The 25,527-nt window shown below is 38.5% G+C and overlaps 2 protein-coding genes across 4 annotated transcripts; both read left to right on the forward strand.

The window, feature by feature from the left end:
* The first annotated feature begins 2,385 nt into the window (after positions 1-2,385).
* Positions 2,386-3,324, forward strand: Or10aa3 (olfactory receptor family 10 subfamily AA member 3). Its single transcript, NM_001000913.1, has one exon. It carries the CDS (start codon positions 2,386-2,388, stop codon positions 3,322-3,324), a length of 939 nt encoding a protein of 312 aa, NP_001000913.1.
* A 364-nt stretch (positions 3,325-3,688) lies between these two features.
* On the forward strand, positions 3,689-24,133 carry Or6n2 (olfactory receptor family 6 subfamily N member 2). Of its 3 annotated transcripts, none has more exons than XM_039090525.2 (3): positions 3,689-3,746; positions 9,788-9,868; positions 12,676-24,133. In XM_039090525.2, exons 2-3 carry the CDS (start codon positions 9,863-9,865, stop codon positions 13,633-13,635), a joined length of 966 nt encoding a protein of 321 aa, XP_038946453.1. In that variant the 5' UTR covers positions 3,689-3,746; positions 9,788-9,862; the 3' UTR covers positions 13,636-24,133. The 3 variants fall into 3 exon arrangements, with proteins under 3 accessions (XP_038946453.1, XP_008768004.1, NP_001000082.1); XM_008769782.4 differs by having other exon boundaries at positions 3,723-3,781; NM_001000082.1 differs by lacking the exons at positions 3,689-3,746; positions 9,788-9,868 and having other exon boundaries at positions 12,682-13,635.
* The last annotated feature ends 1,394 nt before the right edge of the window (positions 24,134-25,527 follow it).

Consider the following 25,527-nt stretch of genomic DNA (forward strand, 5'->3'; position numbering starts at 1 on the left):
AATGAACCTGGACCCCTGAGATCTCTCAGACACTGGATCACCAACCAGGTAGCCTAGACCAGCTGAGATGAGGCTCCCAACACATATACAGCAGAGGACTCCTTGGTCTGGGTTCAGTCAGAGAGCATGCACCTAACCCTTAAAGGATTGGAGGCCCCAGGAAGTTTAGAGGGTGGTGGGGTTGGGGAATTGGGGGAGGGGCCAACCTCATGGAGACAACGGGAATGGGAGGATGTATGGAATGGTGAAGAGTTAGTGGGTGGACCAAGAGGACAATAAAATTTGGAGTGTAAAAAAAGGATTAAATAAAATTAAAAAAATTTATGTTATTAATTTTTCTTGATTTTAATTTAAGAACTACTAAATTTGTACCAGTCTTTTTCGCTGACATTAAAGATAGTACCTTTAGATCAATGAACAAGTCAAATGCTTCTTACTTGCTGGGTAATGGAGTTATTTTTCTGGACTTCAAATCTATTCAAATGATTACTCCAAGATAGTACTCAGCTAAGATAAAAAGTTCAGACATTGATTTAAACATTTTTGAAGAGAATGAGGATTTGTTGCATTAAGATGTCCAGGGTAAACATGTTGTTGGTGGAGATTGAGTACTGGTAGCAATTCTGTTGATGGGGCTTTAGAATATTGCCTCCAGAACAGTATTTTAGGAGCACTAGGGAGCTTTCTTCACATAAGCATGTAGAGAGATTTGCAACACACATAAATCAATAATTTTAAAAGTAAAATAAAGTATGAGATATCATTTTAAATAGCTGGTAAGTAGTTGTTGGACCAGTGAAACCCGTGTGGCTACTGTATTATAAGGTGAGAGTATGAAGAAATAGTGTAAGATGTTGAGCATAAAACAAATGGCTTCTATGTGGATTAGTTGTCATGTGGTAAGGCATAGTGCCGAGTGATGACAAATCTCCTGGCATTGCAAAGAGACAATCCAATTCCTCTTTCCCTAAGTTGTTATTACTCATGTGTGAGTCAAGAGATGAGGGCAAGATTGTTCCTTTAATGTCATATTATATGGTCTTTGCAAAGAAGGCAAAAACCCTGGATTAGATTCTAGAACACCAAAGTGAAGATTGCAGAGGTAAGTCATTGAAGAGACATATCTCATCTGATTCATTTCTCTGGGCCTCACTTCCTGTCCCAAAGGGATCCATACTGAGAGTTAGTCAGAGTAACCCCAGGGAACATTTAGTAAGGGCTTTGTGGGAGAGCTATGCTTCCAGGTGCATGAACTATAAATACGAGTGTCTTGAGATAAAAGTGATACCAAGAGGAATGAGACTAGTTCTGTTGTAACCAAAGCAATGAGGTAATGGTTGGAGGTGGCTCGGAAGAGGTAAGAGTGACTGAAGAAGAGCAGCAGGGGGCAGCTTTGACCTTTCCTGAATAAATTCTATTTGAGTATGGGCATGACATTCTACAGATATTGATATAGACTCCCATTAGAAATCCAGTACATATCAATCAATAACTAGAGAATCACATGATACTAATATGTTAGAAGTTTTAGGAACCTCTAACTTAAACTTTTTCAGTTATAGAACTTCAGTTAAGAAGCAGTGGTTTGGACCAAGATTCACTTTGAGCTGATGGTAAAAAAAGTAGAAATACAATTCCTGAAAAAAAGGCATTACTTGTACTCCTTTGGTACCTCTAGACACATCCCTTAAGGGCTTCACTTCTCCCTTCTCCCTACCCACTACAGCATTCTGAAGTATGTTTCCATTTGGATACTTCCAGAAAACATATCCTCTTGCATTATTCAGGTTGTCCTAAAGTTTTCAGCTTTGAGATATGCTCCCAAGATAGTTTTGTGTCTTGTCCATCTTTTCCCTTTTCAACCTTTGATGAGAACCGTGATGAATTCCAGAACACCCCCTCTGAGTCTTACCTGCTCAAGGAAGTGAGTATCCTTTTCGTACCATATCCTGGTTATTGAATCCAGTATAGATTAAGGGCCATTATTTCAAAGTATCATGGGGACATTTAACTAGGAATGGTGGGAGGAGAAGAATGAGAGTTTTCCTATTTTTTATTTGTTTATTAGTTTATTGAATTTAGCAAAGCAAAAAGGAAAAAAAATTCTAAGCCTGAGACTGCTGCCATAGTCAACAAAAGTCGTTCTTTGAATTAAAGAACCAGAACTCTATTTGGCCACTGTCACCAACAGATCCTGAGCAAATCACTTCTGACTTTTACCACACAATTCCTGTTTTGTAGATTAGATGAAACAGATTGGGTAGAAAAAAAATCTATCATTTCTTGGATCATGAGTTCTACTCCATGGTTTCTGGAAAAAATGTTTCAAGAGGTAGAAACATAAAGCTGCTTATTTACTGCCTTTTCCTATCATTCCCAGGAATCATGGATCATGTTAACTACACCTGGACCCGGACCTTCATCCTTGCTGGTTTCACTACCTCTGGCACTCTGCAACAGCTTTCAGTCTTTGGGACCCTGTGCATCTATCTCCTCACAATTGCAGGGAATATCTTCATCATTGTCTTGGTTCAGGCAGATTCGGGGCTGTCCACTCCCATGTACTTCTTTATCAGTGTCCTCTCCTTCTTGGAAATCTGGTATGTCAGCACCTCAGTAGCCACCTTGCTGCATACCCTGCTCCATGGGCATTCACCCATCCCTTCGGCTGCGTGCTTCATCCAGCTGTATGTCTTCCACTCCTTGGGCATGACTGAATGCTACCTGTTAAGTGTCATGGCTCTGGACCGCTACCTTGCTATCTGTCGCCCATTACACTACCATGCACTCATGAGCAGACAGGTAAAGATACAGCTAGTTCTGATTACATGGGTGGCTGGCTTTTCAGTTGCCCTGGTGCCTGCAGGTCTCACTGCCAGTTTACCCTACTGTTTGAAAGAGGTAGCCCACTATCTTTGTGACCTGGAACCTGTAATTCGGTTGGCATGTGTGGACACTAGCTGGCATGCTCGGGTTTATATTACAGTAATTGGTATTATCATTACATGCAATCTTGTTTCCATCCTGGGACTCTATGGAGGTATTGCGAAAGCTGTGTTAAGGCTGCCTTCAGCTGCCAGTCGTGCCAAAGCTTTCTCCACATGTTCCTCCCATATCACTGTAGTGACACTGTTCTATGGCTCTGCTTTCATTGTCTATGTAGGGCCACCAGAGATTCGGGCTGAGGGCAGAGACAAGCTTATTGCTTTGGTATATACCTTGTTCACTCCTTTCTTCAACCCTATCATTTATACTCTTCGCAATAAGGAAGTGAAAGCGGCTTTCAAGAGGGTCACACAGAGGATTCAGGGTGTGCTGAGTTGACTGTGAAGTCCTCTAGGTTTATAAGTTACCATTTGAGAATTGTAAGATTTAGCTGGATACTTATCCAAGTCTTTAAGTAATTGTTCCAATAATATGTGAAATTTTCAATTCAAGCAGTTTTCAATTAAGACAAATCAAAAATATTAGAGGAGAAATATTGTCCTTGAACATACCAATGTGGGAGAGGAAGAGGACACATTGGAAGAGGAACTGAAAAATGAAGTTTCCCTTTTCCAGGCAGACAGAACTTAGCAAATGAGTTGTGTTAGTTTCTAGAATCTGTGCTAGCTACAGGTTTGCATTTCAGATTGTATTTTTGGAGAAAGATCCAGAAGCTCTTGAATTTAGTTAAAGCTGTGGGAAGAGAACATTTGGCAAATGTTGTGATGGAGACCAGTGAGCTATGAAAACAGAACACAAAGGTACATGGAGTTCGGTATTCTTGAGCAACGTTTTGGTAAAAGATGTTTGGAGATGGAGTGGAGGTTTCCTCTAACATGCAAGAGAGTGGGATGGGGAACAAATGCGCCTAGGCAATCGGTAGTATAAAGAATTATATAATCACTGCCTGCACGCTGAATTCATGCAACCAGGAAACATTGTGGGTGCAGCCACTTTGTGAGAACTGGCACTTTGAAACATGCGGAGATGTAAAGAAGTAAAGATGCGTTCATCTCCCTCTTTTCCTGAAGCCTACAACTCTATTTTGTTTTAAATTTTACAATCTCGTACATACATGTAACTTATTTTAAAGATATCTATTCGCCCTTCTCTCCTCTCCAGTTCTTCCCATCTCCCGATACCACTTTCCTTACAAGATTTATGTGTTTTAATGTATTTTTATTTTTAATTTGAATATTTCATACAATGTACTTTGATTTTGTTTTCTTCTACCTCAACTCATCACTGACCTTCCTCTCCTCTCTACCCCAAATTCCTCTCTCTGTTTCTCTCCTCCCCTCTCTCCTTATGCCTTGCCTCCTTTTATTTCTTCTCTCCAGAGCATATGTGGTCCTGAGAATCTCAAAGAAATGCAGGCTTCCATGAGCCATAGATTTCTATGGACTCACCTTTCCCACGAAATGACCTTCTGATCCATAGTGAATGTGGAGTACCATTGATTTTTCAACTTGCCTAGCATTTTAACAACTTATGATATTTGTAAAGCTTTGCATTCAATTAATGATAAGATTACCAGCAGTAGCATTCTGACTTCTTTTGTTCATTATATAACAAAAGAACCTGAGTGCTGCATTGAGGAAAGACTGACAAACAGAGGTACTATTGATCTTGTATGATCAATATCTAATATGTTTGCCTCAATTTGAGTAGCATTCACAACTACCTAGTGACTGGGTCTTAGAAAATTGTATTTTATATAGCTTTACTGAGAAAAAGAATAAACATGTATGACAAACTACTATCTAAATGTTGTGCTTTACATTTTTCCGTTGGTGTTTATTACCTTCTAAAGAGGTGGCTTGGTTCTATTTGTTATTTCTGACTTAAGGAGGTTTAAATATATTTACCCTTTTATTTCAGCTTTTTGGAGTTCTCTCTGCCAAATCCACTCATAGAAATTACATGTACATGTGCTTTGTCAGGCAGGATGTGTCAATAAAATCACTAAAAACAAACATTTAAAGATAATACTAAAGCAAAAATAATAGACATCTTGCGTAAGAATAAATCTTTCCTCTGTGAATTTGGGATGCTCTGATTACTTTCCAGACAAACATGTTTTGTCAGAGATTATTCCAAGTCAGGTCATTCTCAGAACACTAAGAAGAGAACGTTATTCAAAATAAAATGATATGTACTATTGTGCATGTGGGTGTTTTGTGTGTGTGTGTGTGTGTGTGTGTGTGTACCTGTGTAGGAGCTCTGCATGCATTTCTAGATCTCCAACCTGCAAACCTTAGTTCACCTACAGTCCTTGAACTGAATAATAGATGCCTGTTTCTGTAGATGCATATCTACCAGAACAGAGGCACAGGCATCGTTTTCTGTATTGAAAATGGAGAGCTTGGTGTTACAAAGTCAAAGCTGAATACTTGTAATAGAGCCTGGAAAACTGACAAGTCAAACATATTTACTATCTGGTCTTGAAGAAAATTAATTTCCTGACTCTTCCAAAAGTATATTCTATTGTGTTACTACAGTCTAGGAAATCCTGTGAATGCAATTATAATCTGAGAACAAATTATAATCTTAGTGCAAAATCAATATGCTTTTGTGTACTGATACATTGACCTCCAGTGTGACTTCTCCACTGGTGATTCTGAGTCCTGACATTGAATCCCTCTATATTTTATACCATGCCTTTCTTGGCCCTGTTTAATTATTTTCAGACCTTCTGATATTTTATTTCCTCCTGCCTTTTTGATCCCAGTCCTAGGGATATGTAATGTATACAATTAGGGAGAAACACAAAGCTATAAATGGAGTTCAAGTGTAATAAAAATTGGATAACTCGGTTGGGGATTTAGCTCAGTGGTAGAGTGCTTGCCTAGCAAGCACAAGGCCCTGGGTTCGGTCCCCAGCTCCAGAAAAAAAAATTGGATAACTTTTTCTGATGAATGTTTAATTAGTGACCATGAAGCAAGGAACTAGGGTTCTGTTAAAGTGGTCAATACTTAATCAACAGGTACATCTACAGCTTTTGTGTCAAGGTAGATGAAAAGCCAAATAACATACTTATTAAATTCAAAATAATATAAAGTAAGTGAAATGCACAAGTAGAGAGATGACAGAATCTAAATTTCAAGACTTTGGAAAATTGACAAAATTCACAAAATGAACTTTAGTAGAGGGAAGATATGGTTTTATATTTAGTTATAAAATGAACACACCAAGTATAAATTAACTTTCCAAATAATACATACATTATATTTATTAAATATATTGGGTGTATATTTGCCAGATAGAGTACTATGCAAAATAGATATAGAATTTAATAGACACACAAACAGCAGAGATGCTTTCACAAAAAAGTTTGAAATGTAGATATTGAATGAATTAATAGAGATAGGAAGTATTCAGAAATGCACAATACCCTAGAATTTATTCTAGATGAATCTGTCCTAATCTGGATCTGCATTTGACTAATGACTATTGAATATTTGCCTTATGTCAAGAAAAGCACTAAACATTACAATATCCAGGGATTAATAAAAGGTCTGCTTGACTCCTCCCACCCCTCAATATACACATTTGCACAAAATGCTTATATCTAGTATTTTACAGACACAATAAGGCAGTTGTATCAACTCACAGTAATTGTGACAGCATGCTCATGTCCTTCACAAGCCCAATCAAGAGAAAATTCTACTACGTGGGGAGAGAGGCCATGAATTCCTACCACTAGCTAAAGAAATATTGGCAATTGATATCAACTGTAAGTGGGGAGACTCTATTTTATTTTCTTTTTTTAAAAAAATTATTTATTCAATTTTACACTCCTGATTTTATTCCCTTCCAGTCCATCCCCTCAGAGTTCCACAGCCCATATCCTAACCCTGCACTCCTCCACCCACCCCACCCCCTCCGTCTCCATAAAGATGTCCCCACCCCACCCACCCAACCAGATCTCTAAAATCCTGGGGCATCCAGTCTCTTGAGGGCTAGGTGCATTTTCTCTGAAAAAACTCAGACCCAGGAGTCCTCTCCTGTATATGTGTTGGAGGTCTCACCTCGGCTGGTGTTGCTGCCTGTTGGTGATTCAGTGTCTTCGAGATCTCAGAGGTCCAGGTTAACTGAGACTGCTGGTCCTACTACAGGGTTGCCCTCCTCCTTAGCTTCCCCCAGCTTTTCCCTAATTCAACCAGAGTGATCAGCAGCTTCTGTTCTTTGGTTGGGTGCACATATCTGCATCTGATTATTAGCTGCTTGTTGGGTCTTTTGGAGAGTAGTCATGGTAGGTCCCATTTTGTGAATGCCCCATAGCTTCAGTAATGGTGTCAGGTCTTGAGGCTTCCACTTGAGCTGGAACCCACTTGGGGGCTATCGCTGGTCCTTCTTTTCCTCAGGCTTTTCTCCATTTCCATCCTTGCATTTCTTTCAGACAGGAAGAATTATGGGTCAGAGCTTTGGCTGTGGGAGAGCAACCCTCACTTGATGCCCTGTCTTTCTGCTAGAGGTGGATTCAATAAGTTCCCTCTCTTTACTTTCACCTAGGGTCCCTTGCTTTGAGTCCTGAGATTTTCTTACTTCCCAGGTCTCTGGCACAATCTAGAGAGTCCTCCCAACCTCCTTCCTTCCGAGGTTACCTATTTCTTTTCTTTCTGCTGGTTCTCAGGGCTTTAGTCTTTTCCCCACCCAATACCGGATCATATTCCCCTCTTCCATGACCCCCCTACCTCTTCCCTCCCCTGTCCATCCCCCTTCCCCCTTGTGGTTGCTTTCTTCTCTCTCCCAAGTGGAACTGAGGTATCCTCACTTGGGCCCTTTACTTTGTTGACCTTTTTGAGTTCTATGGACTGTATCTTGAGTAATCTATACTTTTGGGGGGGATTAATATCCACTTATTAGTGAGAACATACCGTGCATGTCCTTTTGGGTCTGTGTTACCTCACTCAGGATGACATTTTCTAGTTCCATCCACTTGCCTGCAAAACTCAGGATGTCTTAATTCATAATACCTGAGTAGTATTCCATTGTGTGAATGAACCACATTTCTGTATCCATTCTTCTGTTATGGGACATCTGGGTTGTTTCCAGCTTCTTACTATTACAAATAAGGCTGCTATGAACATAGTGCAACATGTGCCCCTGTGGCATGGTGGAAGATCTTTGGGGTATATTCCCAAGAATGCTATTTCTGGATCTTTAGATATGCCTATTTCCAATTTTCTGTGGAGCCTCCAAATTGATTTCCAGAGTGGTTGTACCAGTTTGCAATCCCACCAGCAATGGAGGAGTGTTCCTCTTTCTCCACACCCTTGCCAACATGTGTTGTCACCTGAAGTTTTGATCTTAGCCATTCTGAGTGGTGTAAGGTAGAATCACAAGGTCGTTTTGATTCGCATTTCTCTGATCACCAAGGACTTTGAGCATTTCTTTGGGAGCTTCTCAGCCATTTGAGATCCTCTATTTTGAATTCTCACTTTAGTTCTATACCCCATTTTTGTTTAGATTGTTTGGATTTTGGTACTAAGCTTCTTGAGTGTTTTATATATTTTGGATATTAGCCCTCTATCAGATGTGGGATTAGTCAAGATTTTTACCCAATCTGTAGGTTGCCGATTTGTCTTATTGACCATGTCCTTTGCCTTACAGAAACTTTCCAGTTTCATGAGGTCCCATTTACCAATTCTTGATCTTAGAGTGTGAACCATTGGAGTTCTCTTTAGGAAATTTCTGCCTGTGTCAATGAGTTCAAGGCTCTTTCCTATTTGTTTTTCTATTAAATTGAGTGTATGTGGTTTTATGTTGAGGTCCTTGATCCACTTGGACTTGAGCTTTGTGCATGGTAAAATGTGGCTCTATTTCCATTTCACTTAGCGGGTTGACTACACTCTAGTGGAGGGCACAAATCTAGTAGTATATGCAGAATTTACTGCATTTGACTTTTATCCAAAGGACATAAAGTTGGGTATTTGGGTGGTTTTGGGTAAGGTAGTATGGTTCTGGGAGGAGTAAGACAGGCAAATATTATCAAAATATATTGTAGAAAAATTTCAAAGCATAAATACAAAATGAGAAAACAAAAGAAAAAAGTAGGAAAATATTTTGAAATACGTAGTCTCTTTTGTTATTTTATCTCATATAGGGATTATGACACACACTTCTACTGAATATAATACAGAATTTAAACAAATAAATAACCATCTAAGGATAGATAGTAATAAATACTGATCAAGAAAAGAGATCATGAGACAGGTATCTTTTGTGGTTTTGTGACCTTTGTTCCATTCTGTTTATCATTGCCAACACTTTGAGAGGCATGACACAGACATGGTCCCCTTGTTATGTTTTTTTTGAAATGCTGTGTGTTACCCAGGGAATAGTATTGGATGCTCTTCTTTAGTTTCTGTATGATAGGCCTAATAGGTATAACAATACTGTGGCGTGATTGTGAATATTGTATTAGCTCATGCATGTCCTGTGCTTGGAGAACTATTTGTTAATCAGAAAAAGCTCAGAAAACAAATATGATATTGGGAAAATTAAGGATCTATACCTATTTTTTATTTCAAAATGGTTAACCATTATCAGTGAGGCTTCTCAGAGAAAGAGAGATATTAGGCAATATTACACTTTCTTTTTGTTATGACGTCAAACAGGGAAGTGGGAGAGGAAATGAGATGATGGATTTTCTGAAACTACCTCTCAGGGGTGAGTACTCTATTTTCACACATCCTCCAAGGAGCTCAATCTAAGCCTTATTTCACTTGCCTCAGGAATTAGGGGTTTCTTGTTAACCTGTGCCCCAAGTGACCTAAAACTTTTTTGTTAACCCTAGGGACCATGGCTGTGGGGATAAGAGTCACGAAGGAGGAGAAAATATTGCTGTATCCAGCCTTCATCTATTGCACATATGGAGGTAGGCAAGGCTGAAACAGAGGATGTATCAGGATTGGCCAGATAACTTGGGCTTAACTATCTGTAAGGATCAGGGATCAAAGAAATGGAATAACGGATTTGAAAGAAGATAGTGTTTTAAGAACAGGGAGTGAGATCCAGGGGAAATATGACTTACATAACTTTCTTAGTAAAATCTGGTCTTGCAAAACTTACAGAATCAGATCTAAATAGGCATTGAAGATCATCTTGACCCATTCTTACCAGTTTACACTTCAACTGAAAGATTGTCTACTGTCTACTCTGTGGAGTTTGTGATGATGGAGACAAGGTACTTGCTAGTGTAGACGGTTTAAGGGTCATGTTTCTGTTGGATCTACAACTTACATCTTATGAGCTCTTACAGCTCTCAGGCACGGATGTTTTTGGAAAGATTTCACTTAAAGAAAGCCTTACTCATTTTTTTCTGAAAGTATTATGCATTTTTGGTATAATAATTTAGGATTCAGAGGTCTTCAGAGTAGTTCTGAAAGCATCTAATACTTACTAGACATTCTTTGACATGAATATATTTGGATTTATATAAGGTCATTTGTAGAGAGAAGGAAAATTATCTCACAATTCTTTAGAAAACAGATAACCAATTATATATTTTTAAATTTGTCTAGGTTGGAGGTACTAAAAAACAGGTCTTTAAACATCGTGGAATTTTGTTTGAATATATTTATCTTGGGATGCTGAGTGGGTACAGATGGAAAGGTTTATAGAAAAATAAGAATGTGAGAAAACTGAATCTATGCTTTTCATTGTCATCATTCACTGGGAATAAGCATTCATTACTGAAGTGTTATGTATTTGCTCTCAAGGATCTCCCCAATTTGTACGGAAGATAGACTTATAAAAGTAGCAACTCTATGCTAATTGGGCATTATGAATGTTATGATGATATAGAAGAAGGAATAAATACTTTTCTCTAGGAAAACAAAAATGTTTCATTAAAGAGTTAACATTTTACTTATTTGTGAGAGAGGAAAGAGGTAGATTCCAGAAGAAGGAAAAGGGTGAGAGTTAAACCAGAGACTACTGGTCAAGAGGGGTTAAGGTTCCTATAATGCAATGAAGCATGAATTACTGTTTTGACATCCACTTTTTGGTTATTGGAGAGGTAAATGTACAGTTTCTTTATGAGAGAAAAAGAATCCCTTAAGCAGAAATTGTGATGCATAGATTTAACATTTTAAAATATCAAATTTGAAGGTTTATCTCTACAGGAGGGTTTTGTGCTGGGAAGGATTGGATTAGAGTGAGTGAAATATGTCAAAGGGAAGGGGTCTTGTATGCTAATCCTTAATTAGTTTGATTAAATAATTTTTACTTAATACTTCTAATGTGATGACCATTATTCTGAGGGTTAAGGTGAAAAAGATGAAAAGAGATAGCAGGTTTTTACTATGATGACTGGAATTAAATTATCCTTATGTAATACAGTATGATCAGTGATAGGCACAGAGACAGATTCTGGCTACCATTTTTACCCAGATAAGGTAATACTGTGATCTGTCCTCTCTTGTTCCTCTTTCGTTCTTTCCCTCTTTCTATTTTGCTTCCTCCCTTTACTCTCACATCCTTCCCTTTCTTTTGTATATTGTTCATATTATGCTTGAAATCAATAAGAATGTCCAGAGCATTTTTGATGGATTTTCTGCAAGCTATCTATTCTTTATCTGTGTTATCTTGTTAGTTTTCTTAAATACAGAGATTTTACCTATTGGTACTTTATCATTCTTAATTTTAAATGTCCATTCCATTACTAAATGTGTTGTTTATTCATCTTACTTTCCTTTTAGAGGTACCCACAAGACACAGTTTTTCTTCTATCTCTGAAGTTCTTCACATATGAGCTACATTTCAGCTGTGTTGATGATCTGTCTACAACTGATTGTAACACTCTTTTGTAATGATTCCTTAGTAGCACCTTGCGTATTTGAGATAGGTCCTAGGTCACTGGGTGGATTTCACAGTGCCCTTTCCAGGTATTTTGCAGCCCATGAAAGATAGTATTTGTCTATAGTGTTTCTTTCCCTCTTCACAGGGCCCTTTCCAGGTATTTTGCAGCCCATGAAAGATAGTATTTGTCTATAGTGTTTCTTTCCCTCTGCCATTGATTCTTACTTTGATTAGACAAGTTGACTTAATGCTGTCCTTTTCTGAAAAATCCCCTTTCAATAACCCTGCTCTGATAAACACCCTCTTCCTGTCACTCTATGATGTTTTTATAGTGAGTAAAGTGACAGACACACGCAGCAACCTGTGGTGAAGTGGCTGTGTGGGTTCTGCTGTCATCGATTGTACCTTGTGTTTTGTATTCCTTAGTCCAGAGATATATTTGTTCAATGAATATTTATAGATTTGAGGTGGACAACAAGAAAAACACTTGTACCAATAGTGTATACTAACTGATCATTTTAGGCTGGCTGAGAGAAAGACTATGGATTATCTAGAAAAAAATAATGTTTTGAGAAGATCAAATAGCTTAGAAATGAGCAATATGGAATTCAGAAATTAAAAGTTTCATGCTATGAGATAGCAAGGTGTCCCAATCTTTCCAACTTTGTTAGTGTTCATTGTATAAAATAGGTGCCTTTCCCACTTGACGCATTTGGAATCAGAGCTAGCTGTTATTTTTACTTAGTATTAATAGCATTAGCATTAATGGCAGTAATTTAGATGTGCTACCGTTCAATTTATAATGAATAACAATAAATAAGGCTCTGATATAGATTGATAATCTTTCTAATTTGATTCTTCAACATTCCTTGACCTCTTCAGCCTCTCATGGATCAACACAACTTCTCAAGCCTGACTGAGTTTGTGCTCCTCGGTTTCCCAAATGTGGAGCACATTGGGGGCTGTCTTTTTGTCTTGCTGCTGTTGGCATACCTGTTCACTATTGGTGGCAATACGCTCATCTTCCTAGTCATCCGCCTGGATGCAGCCCTCCACAAACCCATGTATCACTTTGTCAGTGTTCTCTCTTTCTTGGAATTATGGTATACAGCCACCACCATCCCTAAAATGCTAGCTAATCTTCTCAGTGAGAAGAAGGCTATTTCTTTTACAGGATGCCTCCTCCAGACCTACTTTTTCCATTCCCTTGGGGCTTCTGAATGCTATCTTCTTACAGCCATGGCCTATGACCGATACCTGGCCATCTGCCGACCCCTCCACTACCCTTCAATTATGACTACAGCACTCTGTGTGAAGATGGCTGCTGGCTGCTGGACTTGTGGTTTCCTGTGTCCTATTTCTGAGGTCATCCTTGTCTCTCAGCTCCCTTTCTGTAACTACAATGAAATCCCACACATTTTCTGTGATTTTCCACCTCTTTTGAGCCTGGCCTGCAAAGACACATCTACTAATGTACTAGTGGACTTTGCCGTCAATGCCTTCATCATCCTTGTCACTTTCCTTTTTATCATGGCCTCTTACGGGAGAATCATTGGTGCTGTGCTGAAGATAAAAACAGCAGCAGGAAGAAGAAAGGCCTTCTCCACATGTGCCTCACACCTCATTGTGGTGCTCATCTTTTTTGGCAGCATCATCTTCATGTACGTTCGGCTAAAGAAGAGCTACTCATTGACTCTTGACCGCACTTTAGCTGTAGTCTACTCTGTGTTAACACCTCTGGCTAATCCCATTATCTATAGTCTTCGAAACAAGGAACTCATTCAGGCCATCAAGAGGACCTTCTTCAAGAAGGTGGAGAAAGCTAGTCCAACTCATCATTGACTTTGTACAAAGGTGCTCTCTGGCCTGAATGTTCGCCTCTTGAATGTTCTATGTATATTTGAACTGGCCTCAATCAATATCGCTCCCTTATTACTCAAGTTCTGGGTTTCATATCCTTTCTCTTGAGCAAAAAACTTATTTGTTTGCTCATCCAGTGTTCTCAGAATTAAGAAAATTCAGTATCTTAATTCATATTCTTTTTGTATTTTACATTTTTATTTTTTTTATTTTTTTTAAATTTATTTAATACTTAATAATAATTCTTTGGTTTCCGGGCAAACATCCCCCTCCCTCCTCCCCTTCCTTATGGGTGTTCCCCTCCTAACCCTCCCCCCATTGCCGCCCTCCCCCCAACAGTCTAGTTCACTGGGGATTCAGTCTTAGCAGGACCCAGAGCTTCCCCTTCCACTGGTGCTCTTACTAGGATATTCATTGCTACCTATGAGGTCAGAGTCCAGGGTCAGTCCATGTATAGTCTTTAGGTAGTGGCTTAGTCCCTGGAAGCTCTGGTTGCTGGGCATTGTTGTACATATGGGGTCTCGAGCCCCTTCAAGCTCTTCCAGTTCTTTCTCTGATTCCTTCAACGGGGGTCCTATTCTCAGTTCAGTGGTTTGCTGCTGGCATTCGCCTCTGTATTTGCTGTATTCTGGCTGTGTCTCTCAGGAGCGATCTACATCCGGCTCCTGTCGGTCTGCACTTCTTTGCTTCATCCATCTTGTCTAATTGGGTGGCTGTATATGTATGGGCCACATGTGGGGCAGGCTCTGAAGGGGTGTTCCTTCAGTCTCTGTTTTAATCTTTGCCTCTCTCTTCCCTGCCAAGAGTATTCTTGTTCCCCTTTTAGAGAAGGAGTGAAGCATTCACATTTTGATCATCCGTCTTGCGTTTCATTTGTTCTAGGCATCTAGGGTAATTCAAGCATTTGGGCTAATAGCCACTTATCAGTGAGTGCATACCATGTATGTCTTTCTGTGATTGGGTTAGCTCACTCAGGATGATATTTTCCAGTTTCAACCATTTGCCTACGAATTTCATAAAGCCGTTGTTTTTGATAGCTGAGTAATATTCCATTGTGTCGATGTACCACATTTTCTGTATCCATTCCTCTGTTGAAGGGGATCTGGGTTCTTTCCAGCTTCTGGCTATTATAAATAAGGCTGCGAAGAACATAGTGGAGCACGTGTCTTTTTTATATGTTGGGGCATCTTTTGGGTATATGCCCAAGAGAGGTATAGCTGGATCCTCAGGCAGTTCAATGTCCAATTTTCTGAGGAACCTCCAGACTGATTTCCAGAATGGTTGTACCAGTCTGCAATCCCACCAACAATGGAGGAGTGTTCCTCTTTCTCCGCATCCTCGCCAGCATCTGCTGTCACCTGAGTTTTTGATCTTAGCCATTCTCACTGGTGTGAGGTGAAATCTCAGGGTTGTTTTGATTTGCATTTCCCTTATGACTAAAGATGTTGAACATTTCTTTAGGTGTTTCTCAGCCATTCGGCATTCCTCAGCTGTGAATTCTTTGTTTAGCTCTGAACCCCATTTTTAATAGGGTTATTTGTCTCCCTGCGGTCTAACTTCTTGAGTTCTTTGTATATTTTGGATATAAGGCCTCTATCTGTTGTAGGATTGGTAAAGATCTTTTCCCAATCTGTTGGTTGCCGATTTGTCCTAACCACAGTGTCCTTTGCCTTACAGAAGCTTTGCAGTTTTATGAGATCCCATTTGTCGATTCTTGATTTTAGAGCATAAGCCATTGGTGTTTTGTTCAGGAAATTTTTTCCAGTGCCCATGTGTTCCAGATGCTTCCCTAGTTTTTCTTCTATTAGTTTGAGTGTATCAGGTTTGATGTGGAGGTCCTTGATCCACTTGTACTTAAGCTTTGTACATTAATTCATATTTTTACACATGTAAACTCTCTTCTTACACATTTCTGACATTTTTTCTCCTTTTCCAACTAAATGGCCTAATGCTTATCTCTTCTTCCCTTTTGTTCACTTTCAAGCCATCCCATGTGGATTTATTCCAGACCTTCCAAGAAACATTTTGCCAAATATATTACTGATGCAAATCCATCAGACCTGTCTCGTCCTCCATTCTGTACATCTTAACACACATGATTATTTTACTTCTTAAAAATGTTTGTCTCAACTTTGATGATAATATTCTAACTTCCTTATTTCTTTAATAAGCCCTTTTTAGTATATTTTATTTTATATAATGGTGTCTCTATAATCTCATTCATTCTTACAGTGTCAAATGTTTCTTAGCAATGCTAAGATAATTTAAAATTTAGATGCCTATGTCTGATATCTCTTTTGAGTTCTAGACTTTGTAAGAGATGACTCATTTCCTTGTCTAGATATCTTCCCAGGAAATTAAATCTTGACATTCGAAAAATAAAATGTTTACAATCTCAACCTTAGATACTTGATGCCTTTACATGTCTGTGTTAGTAATATAAAATTTAAGTTATCATATTTACTTAATTTTCCTCTACCCTATGTCTAGTACATGATTAATTCAATTCCTCAAGATACATTTTAAAATCTGTTTCTTATTATCTTTAGTATTGCTATCTGGTGTAAATTCCAACCTTTCTCAACTGAAATGCATTATATGTTTCCATATAAGATCTGATATTTTAAGGGATGGAGAGATGGATCAGTGCTGGGAAGTTAGCCCCAGACTTGGCAGGACTGTGTCTTCTCTGAACCAGCTGATGGAAAGAACATCTGTAGGGCAGGGGGTTTGGAGGGTGGATGTGGTCTTGGGAAATTTCAGGTTGCTTTCTAGAATAATGTCTACTTATTAAGTTAGAATTGCTAAGTTACTCTGGAGCCAGAAGTTGCAGGCCTCTGGGTGAATTAACATTTGTCTTTAAACAGGAGAGGATTAAGTAAAGAATTAATTGCTAGTGCTCCTTTCTCTTTTAACCCAGAAGCCCTCCTCCCCTTGCTTGTCAGGCCAAGAGGAGGTTTGGAGCAATAAACTTTATTGAACCTGGAAAAGAGGCATGGTCACAGAAAGAAAAACTTTTACACAAGCAAATATGCATACATTCATATACATTCATATATACATCCATGCACATACTCACACACCTTCACGTACTTCTGTTGGGCCCACTATTTATCTATTTCATATTTACATATTCCCTACATATACACATACTTACATATATATATATCAAAAGAACAAGCATCAGTGTAGAAAGAACTCCAGATGAAAAAGGAGCTCCAATCTTTATTGCATAGAGAAAGAAAAAGCTTCTACACTTTTCTTGCTAAATGAATTAAATCTTAGTCTGAAAGTTAAAAGCTTTGTCCTTGTTAGTAAGACTAAGTCTGCCTTGTTGTTAAGAAAAGACCTGTTCTGTCCCATGGTAAGGAGAAGCATGCATACTCTTTCTACTACCTCTGCAGCTTTTTCTTTGTCCCTCTTTCTCTCTGCATTCTGTGTATTGCTTTCTCCTTCTACCCTTGTCCAAATGTGCTCCTTACAAGTTATTTTGTACTTTTACTAGAAGAATGGATCACTTGGTTTTCCCAAGCATCCTTTTTTTTTACAGAAGTTCATGGAAAATGAAATTTGCAACAAAGATGTTTGAATGTGTTTCTGTTAAGAGTAGTTATCTAACTAGACATTTATTTTCTTTCCCTAGTTCTACATGTTCCTCAAAAGTTAAAAACCATAATTCTTGTGACTAAGTTAGCATTGAAGCTTTGTATAAATAAACCCAATAAATATTTTATCATCTGGCCTTGCACCTACAATAAATTGTTAGTTCCTTTTTATGGCCTATGGTTAATTGTCATAGTTTTAAGGAATATGTTCCCAAGTTATAAACCCATGCTTTCTATCTCAGAAGCAAGTAGTTTGGTGGTGCATGAAGACTGGCAGAGTTCTAATTGCAGGTTCCATATCAGAGCAGGCTTTACCATAAAGGGGCTTGATAATTACCTGAAAACTTTTGGATTTCTCATAAAATTGTCCTTCCGAATTAAGAAATCATTGATTTATCTATATAGCATCACTACAAGACAGTGCATCTTTGTTGATAGGCAGAAATCTTCCCAATATGACGGGCTAATGCCCAGGGGCTATAATATTAATTCTATAAGGACAGAAATGTATGTCAGCTGCAGAAAAATTTGCTGAGATTTTGTCCTTTGGGATTTGGTTCTCAAAGGCTCTTCCATTGTAGCTCCATGGTAAAACATCTCTAGAAGATTACCTGCTAGCTTTTAGCCTTTGCTAGAGGCTCCTGACAGCTCAGCAATTAAAACCATTGGCTATTTTTCCAGAAGGCCTGGGATTATTCCTAAAAGCCACATAATTCACAACCTTCTGTAACTCCAGTCACAGGAGACTCAGTCCCCCTCTCCTAGCCTCCACTGGCACTAAGCATGCCCATAGTCCACAGATATCCATGCAGACAAAACACTCATACACATAATACGATAAAAGTATATCTTTAAAAGAATCTAATATTTTAAATCTAAACTAAATACGCCGTTCCAAAATCCAAGAAAAGCAATTGCTTATGAGATGAAACCAAAAGCCTTCTTATCACACATTTTAAAGCTAGATGAAATGTTTCTTTGCAGTTCTCTCTAATAATACCTGTTCTTCATCTTTTATTTTTCCCATAGGGGGCCCGGGTGTGTTTCCTTAGGGATATTCTACTTCCTTCTTATAAATTAAGCTCATTTTGGCTTTTAGAATCTTTGTACTTCCCTAACGCTTCATGCAATTCATTTGTCCTTATTTTTTGGTTCAAATATCAATTTCAGGGAAAGCTTGATTGTTTAGCACACATAGGCAATTACGGTACACACTTCCTGGCTTCGATTCAATACCTTCAACCGTGGTGGAAGGAAAGAACTGACTCTCTAAGTTGTCCTCTGACCTCCACAGGTATTCTATGGCATGCATGCACATCTACTCACATACAAACCAATCCACCCATTGATTTCACTTCAAATGACAGCACTTTAGATACCCTTTCCGAATACTCAACGTATTTCCCCCCTTTTATCTTTTTGTTAGATCTTTGTAAAAAATTATATAATATATTTTGATCAAATTCACTCCTCCCATTTCCTCTCAGATCCATCCCCTCTCCCTACTTTGTATCCTCTCTGGTTTTTTTTCTTTTAATACCCATCAAGCTTATATATTCCTGAATGGGTAGCTTTCTACTGAAGTACAGTTGACTTATCAAGGCTTACACTGTTGCAGAAAACTGATGCTCCCTCTCCCAGTAGCTATCAATTGCTAAAACCCTTTAATATTTTTGTACTTAATGCCCACCACAGCCCCTCCGTGCAGGAAAGTGGTCTGAGTTGAACTTATGTGTTTTATGTACATGCTGTTACAATGGCATTGAGTTAATGTGTGTGGCTGCCCTGTACAAAATTATATTTTTTCTTTCCTTAAAAATATGTAAAAATACTTGCTTCCATGTAAGTAGAGAGTTAATCATTTTTTCTACAGTGAAGATTTATGTCCTTCAGTCTATTTTTATAGTGTATTACTTTCATAGATTTGCATATGCAGAACCAACTTTGCAACTTTGGGATGAAATAAACATGGCGATGATCACACTTTTCTTAATGCCTTTTTTCCATTTGTTATGGAAGTGTTTTGTTAATGTTTGTATCTATGTGTGCCCAGTAGTTTCTTTTTACTTTTACTTCATTTTGTCCTTATCTAGCTTTGATATTAAAATAATATAGACTTTTAGAATGCTTGGGAAAGCCCCTCCCTTTTGTACTATGTGGGATCATTTTTGAAGTATTGGTGTTATATTTTAAAGGCTTAGTAGAATTGGACAGTGTGTTCAGTTATAATGTTTATAGAGGAACTTTAATTTCTGCTTTAATCATGTTTCTCATTATGGGTCTACATGAGTTGCTAATGATGTCTTGATTTAGTTTTGGTAAGCCATATATGCTTAGAATTTATCAGTTTCTCCTAGGTTATTACAATTTCATTCATTTGTTTTGGTGCATGTGTATGTGTGTGCGTGTGTGCATGCATGTGTGTGTGTGTGTGTGTGTGTGTGTGTGTGTGTGCCATGACAAATACATACAGGCCAGAGCATAACATTTGGGGGTTGATTCTTTTATTGCACCACATGGATTCTTGTGAACAAACTCAGTGTGTCCAGCTATACAGTAAGGGCCTTTACCTGCAGAGAGATCTTGTCATCCTTCTTTGTGTGTTTGGTACCTTGGCCATGGAGAAATTCTTCTCTGACCATGTCTGTTTAGGACTCTAAATGTATTCAGTTAGCCATTTGGTTCTCTAGATTTTGCAACATTTTGGGCTTCTACATCATCAAATATGTTGTCTATAACTACTGATGATTTTTTGTTAACAATGAAACTTTTTATTAATACCATAGTGGAATAGGAAATTTGTATTATCTATTTTACTTAAAACAACAAAATACAAAAGAAAACATTCTTTTATAAATGAAGTACTTCTTTTATTTAATTTCATTCCTTTGCTCTTAATTATTCATTCATTATCATTCTACTGAATTATTTATCTTTTCTTTTCTTATGTTATATGTATGGATGTTTTGCCTGCATGCAGGTCTGCATACCACTTGCATGCTGATGTACTATGCGGCCAGAACAGAGTGTCAGCTTCTCTTTAACTGTAATCATAGATGGTGTTGTGCCACTTTGTGAGTGTTGTAATCATACTGGTGTCTTCTGCAAGAACATCAGGTGATATTAACCAATGAGCAATCTCATAATATTCATTTTCATCTTTCCATTATTCAGTTGCAAATATATTTTTTATATAATCAAGATACAATTTGTATAGCAGGTAGATAATTGTAAACCATTTGACCTTCTGGAGAATGTGTTCTTTGAAGCATTCAAAGATTTCTGATTTTGATGAAGGCTTTTTATTACATAAGTGTCATATTTTAAGTAAAGTATATTTGCTACCAATTTCTTTCACGACATAATTTCTGTTTTAATTCTTTCATTCATCTTTGAAATAAATATTTTTGACATAAAAAAGCAATTAGGCTTTATTCTCAAATGTAGAATTGAGTTGCTACTTTAACTGGAATTTTCTACTGTACACATATACTGTTGTACTTTAGCGTCTCAAAAGTGCACTTTCATATTGTATAGTGTATGCTAGTAAGGGAAGTAAGAAATCAACAAATGATTAGACAATGAAAATACAATTAGGCCTGCTGTCAAGGACCTACATTTAGACTCTATCTCAACCACAAAGATTAAGATACTTTGAGTCATTGGTTTTCAGGTCCTCTTTGAAAAAAATTAAATATTAAGTACAGAGTACAAATTCACACACACACACACCCACTCCCCCCACACACATGTGTGCACATGGGTGTGCATGCGTGTGTGTGTGTGTGTGTGTGTGTGTGTGTGTGTGTGTGTAAAATGGTTTTCTTGAGTCTAGTTTGTTCAAACAGAAAATCTTTGCCAGGAAATTTCATGCTTTTAAATAACTATTAATAGAAGTACAAATATAGTGTCAAGTAAATGGAAGATATGGATATGATCAGTTAAGGACATTTTGGTAGTAGAAAATAAGTGATTGTAAGGAGTAGGTGGATGTCTTAATTGAAATATGAGAGACATGGTGAGAGCAGGACGAGTGATTAAGAGTGCTTGTTATACATCTATGAGAACCTGAGTTTGGATCCCAGCATCCCACTGATTCCCAGTTCCAAGGGAGTTTGATACCCTCTTCTAGTATCCTGGCATACATACCTGAACACTATTTAGTTCAGACACACACACACACACACACACACACACACACACATCATAGATAAATAAATAAATCTTAAGAAATGGTAAAAGTTACTTAGCTAATAGTTGGCTTATAGAGAATTTAAAAATCTGAATAAAGTAGATTACTAATTAAAATTGATTTCATAATAATCAAAATATAATCCAATACCTTGATTCAAAAATCTCCCTCCAAGAGCCAAAGACTACCTAACAAAAACCCCAATTTCAGACGTGAGGAAACTACTTTTGAATTACTGTCCAGGGTTGCCAACAGACTCCGAAAATAGATAGCCTAATTCTGTTGTTCTAGGTTGCCCTGAGAGGTAGAAGTTAAGTTTCTCTTGCTGAAGACATCATGTTCTCCAAACACTGGGCTCAAAGTCTTCTGAGCTAGAATGAATCTGAATCCCTAACCACTTAGGACTAATTTCCACGACACCAGAAAACACAATCCTTCCAAAGGATGAAAAACCCAAAGGTCCCACCCAGCTATAATACCTATGAACCACATAAAAGACCGGTATGGACTAGTAATCCTAACAGTGCAGTAGTGGGCCAGATGTCATGGTGGTAACCAATTGGTCTGTAATTGAACTCAAGACCTGATCAACAAAAGAAAAACCATACTTGGTACTGGAAACAGAACTAAGTATTCGGAGTTAATAAAGTCATGGTAATTGGAAGAAATCTACCACCCTGACTTTAGTAAACCAGCATATCTACTAATAACAATCTATCTTTAGATACATTTGTTTTAGATACACCTGCAAAATGTTCACACACCTAAGACACAGGAAATATGGAAGAGTAGACAAAGGGCATTGTAAAAGCCAGAGGATCAGGTCCTTTTCTGTGAGATTGTGTTTCCTCATGATATCAGAAGGTATAACCATAAAGAGCTATGACCAATACAGTTGCTCTAACATAAGCTGAAAAAGCTTGACACCAATAGACATGCCTAAGCAGACTGAGAAAAGCCCATGAGGCCTATACCTTACACAAAGAACTATCAGCAACTAAGGAAAGATGACAGTGAGATTTGGTCTTCCCCAGGGAAAAGCACACCTATTGGCAGTACAGTGCCAACAGTTAGACCAGAAATCATACATACAAGTAACATTATATATATTGAGCAGTTTATATTATGAATAGACACATGTGCATACATGAATACACACATAATAAATGCAATAAGTGGGCATGGCTTTGAAATATAATGGGGAGACTGGGAAAGGAGAATTGTCATGATCAAATAAAAATTCCAAACATTTAAATCAAAGTAAAAAGTATGTATCACCAGTTTTAACATATACCTAGGACAAGCAAAAGGTAAGAAACCATTTTAAGTAAATGTGAGAATGTCTTCAAGTAAGAGGTTTGGAGATGTAGAAAAAGAAGGTTTATATTAAGAACTTTGAAAATGCATCTTGGCCATTCGAGATTCCTTAGTGGAGAATTCTTTATTTGACACTGTAACCCATTTTTTAATTGGGTAATTTGGTTCTCTGGAGTCTACCTTCTTGTGTTCTTTGTATATATTGGATATTAGCCCTCTATCAGATTTACGGTTGGTAAAGATCTATTCCCAATCTATAGGTTGCCATTTTGTCCTATTGACAGTGTCCTTTGCCTTACAATTTTCAATTTTATGACGTCTCATTTGTCAATTGTTGTTCTTAGAGCCTGAGCCATGGGTATTCTGTTCAGGAAATTTCCTTCTGTGCCAATGTGTTCCAGGTTCTTTCCCACTTTCTCTTCTATTAGATTCAGCATATCTGGTTTTATATGGAGGTCCACATGATCCACCTTGACTTCAGGTTTGCACAGGAGATAAGAATGGATCAATTTGCATTCTTCTACATGCCAACCGCTCCTTGAACCAGCACCATTTGTTGAAAATGCTGTCTTTTTTTTCCACTGGATGGTTTTAGTTTCTTTGTCAAAGATCAAGTGACCACAGGCATGTGGATCCATTTCTGGGTCTTTAATTCCATTCCACTGATCTACCTGCCTGTCTCCGAGGAATATTTAATGGCCAAGAAGCATCTAAAGAAATGTTCAACATCCTAAGACATTAGAGAAATGCACATCAAAGCAACCCTCAGATTCCACCTCACACCAGTCAGAATGGCTATGATCAAAACCTCAGGTGACATCAGATGATGGCCAGGATGTGGAGAAAGGGGAACAACTCATAGACCACGTGAAGCTCAAAAAGGAAGACCAACGTAAGGATGTTCCAGGCCTACTTAGAAGGTGGAAAAGTAGTCATAGGAGGGAGGGACCCATGATGGAGAAAGGAGGGGGAGGAAAAAAGGGGGAAGAGTTTCAGGTGTGGGAGGAGACAGGGAGAAGTACAGAGAGGGTCAAGAAATTAAATGGAGATGTGTAGCAGTGGGGATGGGAAACATGGGATAGCCACTAGAAATTACCAGATGACAGGAAAGCAAGAGGTTTCTAGTACTTGATTGAGATGACTTTAGCCAAAAAACCCAATAAAGGAGAGGTAGAGTCATATCTGGTGGATAGGCATGACCCCTGGTGGTGAGATGTGGCTAACCATCCATTTCAAAAAAAAATTTTTTTTTTTTATTAACTTGAGTATTTCTTATATACATTTCAAGTGTTATTCCCTTTCCCGGTTTCCGGGCAAATATCCCCCTCCCCCCTCCCCTTCCTTATGGGTGTTCCCCTCCCAACCCTCCCCCCATTGCCGCCCTCCCCCCATAGTCTAGTTCACTGGGGGTTCAGTCTTAGCAGGACCCCGGGCTTCCCCTTCCACTGGTGCTCTTACTAGGATATTCATTGCTACCTATGAGGTCAGAGTCCAGGGTCAGTCCATGTATAGTATTTAGGTAATGGCTCAGTCCATGGAAGCTCTGGTTGCTTGGCATTGTTATACTTTTGGGGTCTCGAGCCCCTTCAAGCTCTTCCAGTTCTTTCTCTGATTCCTTCAACGGGGGTCCTATTCTCAGTTCAGTGGTTTGCTGCTGGCATTCGCCTCTGTATTTGCTGTATTCTGGCTGTGTCTCTCAGGAGCGATCTACATCCGGCTCCTGTCGGTCTGCACTTCTTTGCTTCATCCATCTTGTCTAATTGGGTGGCTGTATATGTATGGGCCACATGTGGGGCAGGCTCTGAATGGGTGTTCCTTCAGTCTCTGTTTTAATCTTTGCCTTTCCCTTCCCTGCCAAGGGTATTCTTTTTCCTCATTTAAAGAAGGAGTGAAGCATTCACATTTTGATCATCCGTCTTGAGTTTCGTTTGTTCTAGGGATCTAGGGTAATTCAAGCATTTGGGCTAATAGCCACTTATCAGTGAGTGCATACCATGTATGTCTTTCTGTGATTGGGTTAGCTCACTCAGGATGATATTTTCCAGTTCCAACCATTTGCCTACGAATTTCATAAACTCGTTGTTTTTGATAGCTGAGTAATATTCCATTGTGTAGATGTACCACATTTTCTGTATCCATTCCTCTGTTGAAGGGCATCTGGGTTCTTTCCATTTTCTGGCTATTATAAATAAGGCTGCGATGAACATAGTGGAGCACGTGTCTCTTTTATATGTTGAGGCATCTTTTGGGTATATGCCCAAGAGAGGTATAGCTGGATCCTCAGGCAGTTCAATGTCCAATTTTCTGAGGAACCTCCAGACTGATTTCCAGAATAGTTTTACCAGTCTGCAACCCCACCAACAATGGAGGAGTGTTCCTCTTTCTCCACATCCTCGCCAGCATCTGCTGTCACCTGAGTCTTTGATCTTAGCCATTCTCACTGGTGTGAGGTGAAATCTCAGGGTTGTTTTGATTTGCATTTCCCTTATGACTAAAGATGTTGAACATTTCTTTAGGTGTTCCTCAGCCATTCGGCATTCCTCAGCTGTGAATTCTTTGTTTAGCTCTGAACCCCATTTTTTAATAGGGTTATTTGTTTCCCTGCGGTCTAACTTCTTGAGTTCTTTGTATATTTTGGATATAAGGCCTCTATCTGTTGTAGGATTGGTAAAGATCTTTTCCCAATCTGTTGGTTGCCGTTTTGTCCTAACCACCGTGTCCTTTGCCTTACAGAAGCTTTGCAGTTTTATGAGATCCCAT

This window comes from Rattus norvegicus, chromosome 13 (assembly GCF_036323735.1).
Source record: "Rattus norvegicus strain BN/NHsdMcwi chromosome 13, GRCr8, whole genome shotgun sequence".
NCBI classification, from domain to species: domain Eukaryota; kingdom Metazoa; phylum Chordata; class Mammalia; order Rodentia; family Muridae; genus Rattus; species Rattus norvegicus.

Coding starts and splice junctions, on each gene's coding strand:
- Or10aa3 (NM_001000913.1), top strand. CDS start 2,386: ATGGATCATGTTAACTACACCTGGACCCGGACCTTCATCCTTGCTGGT.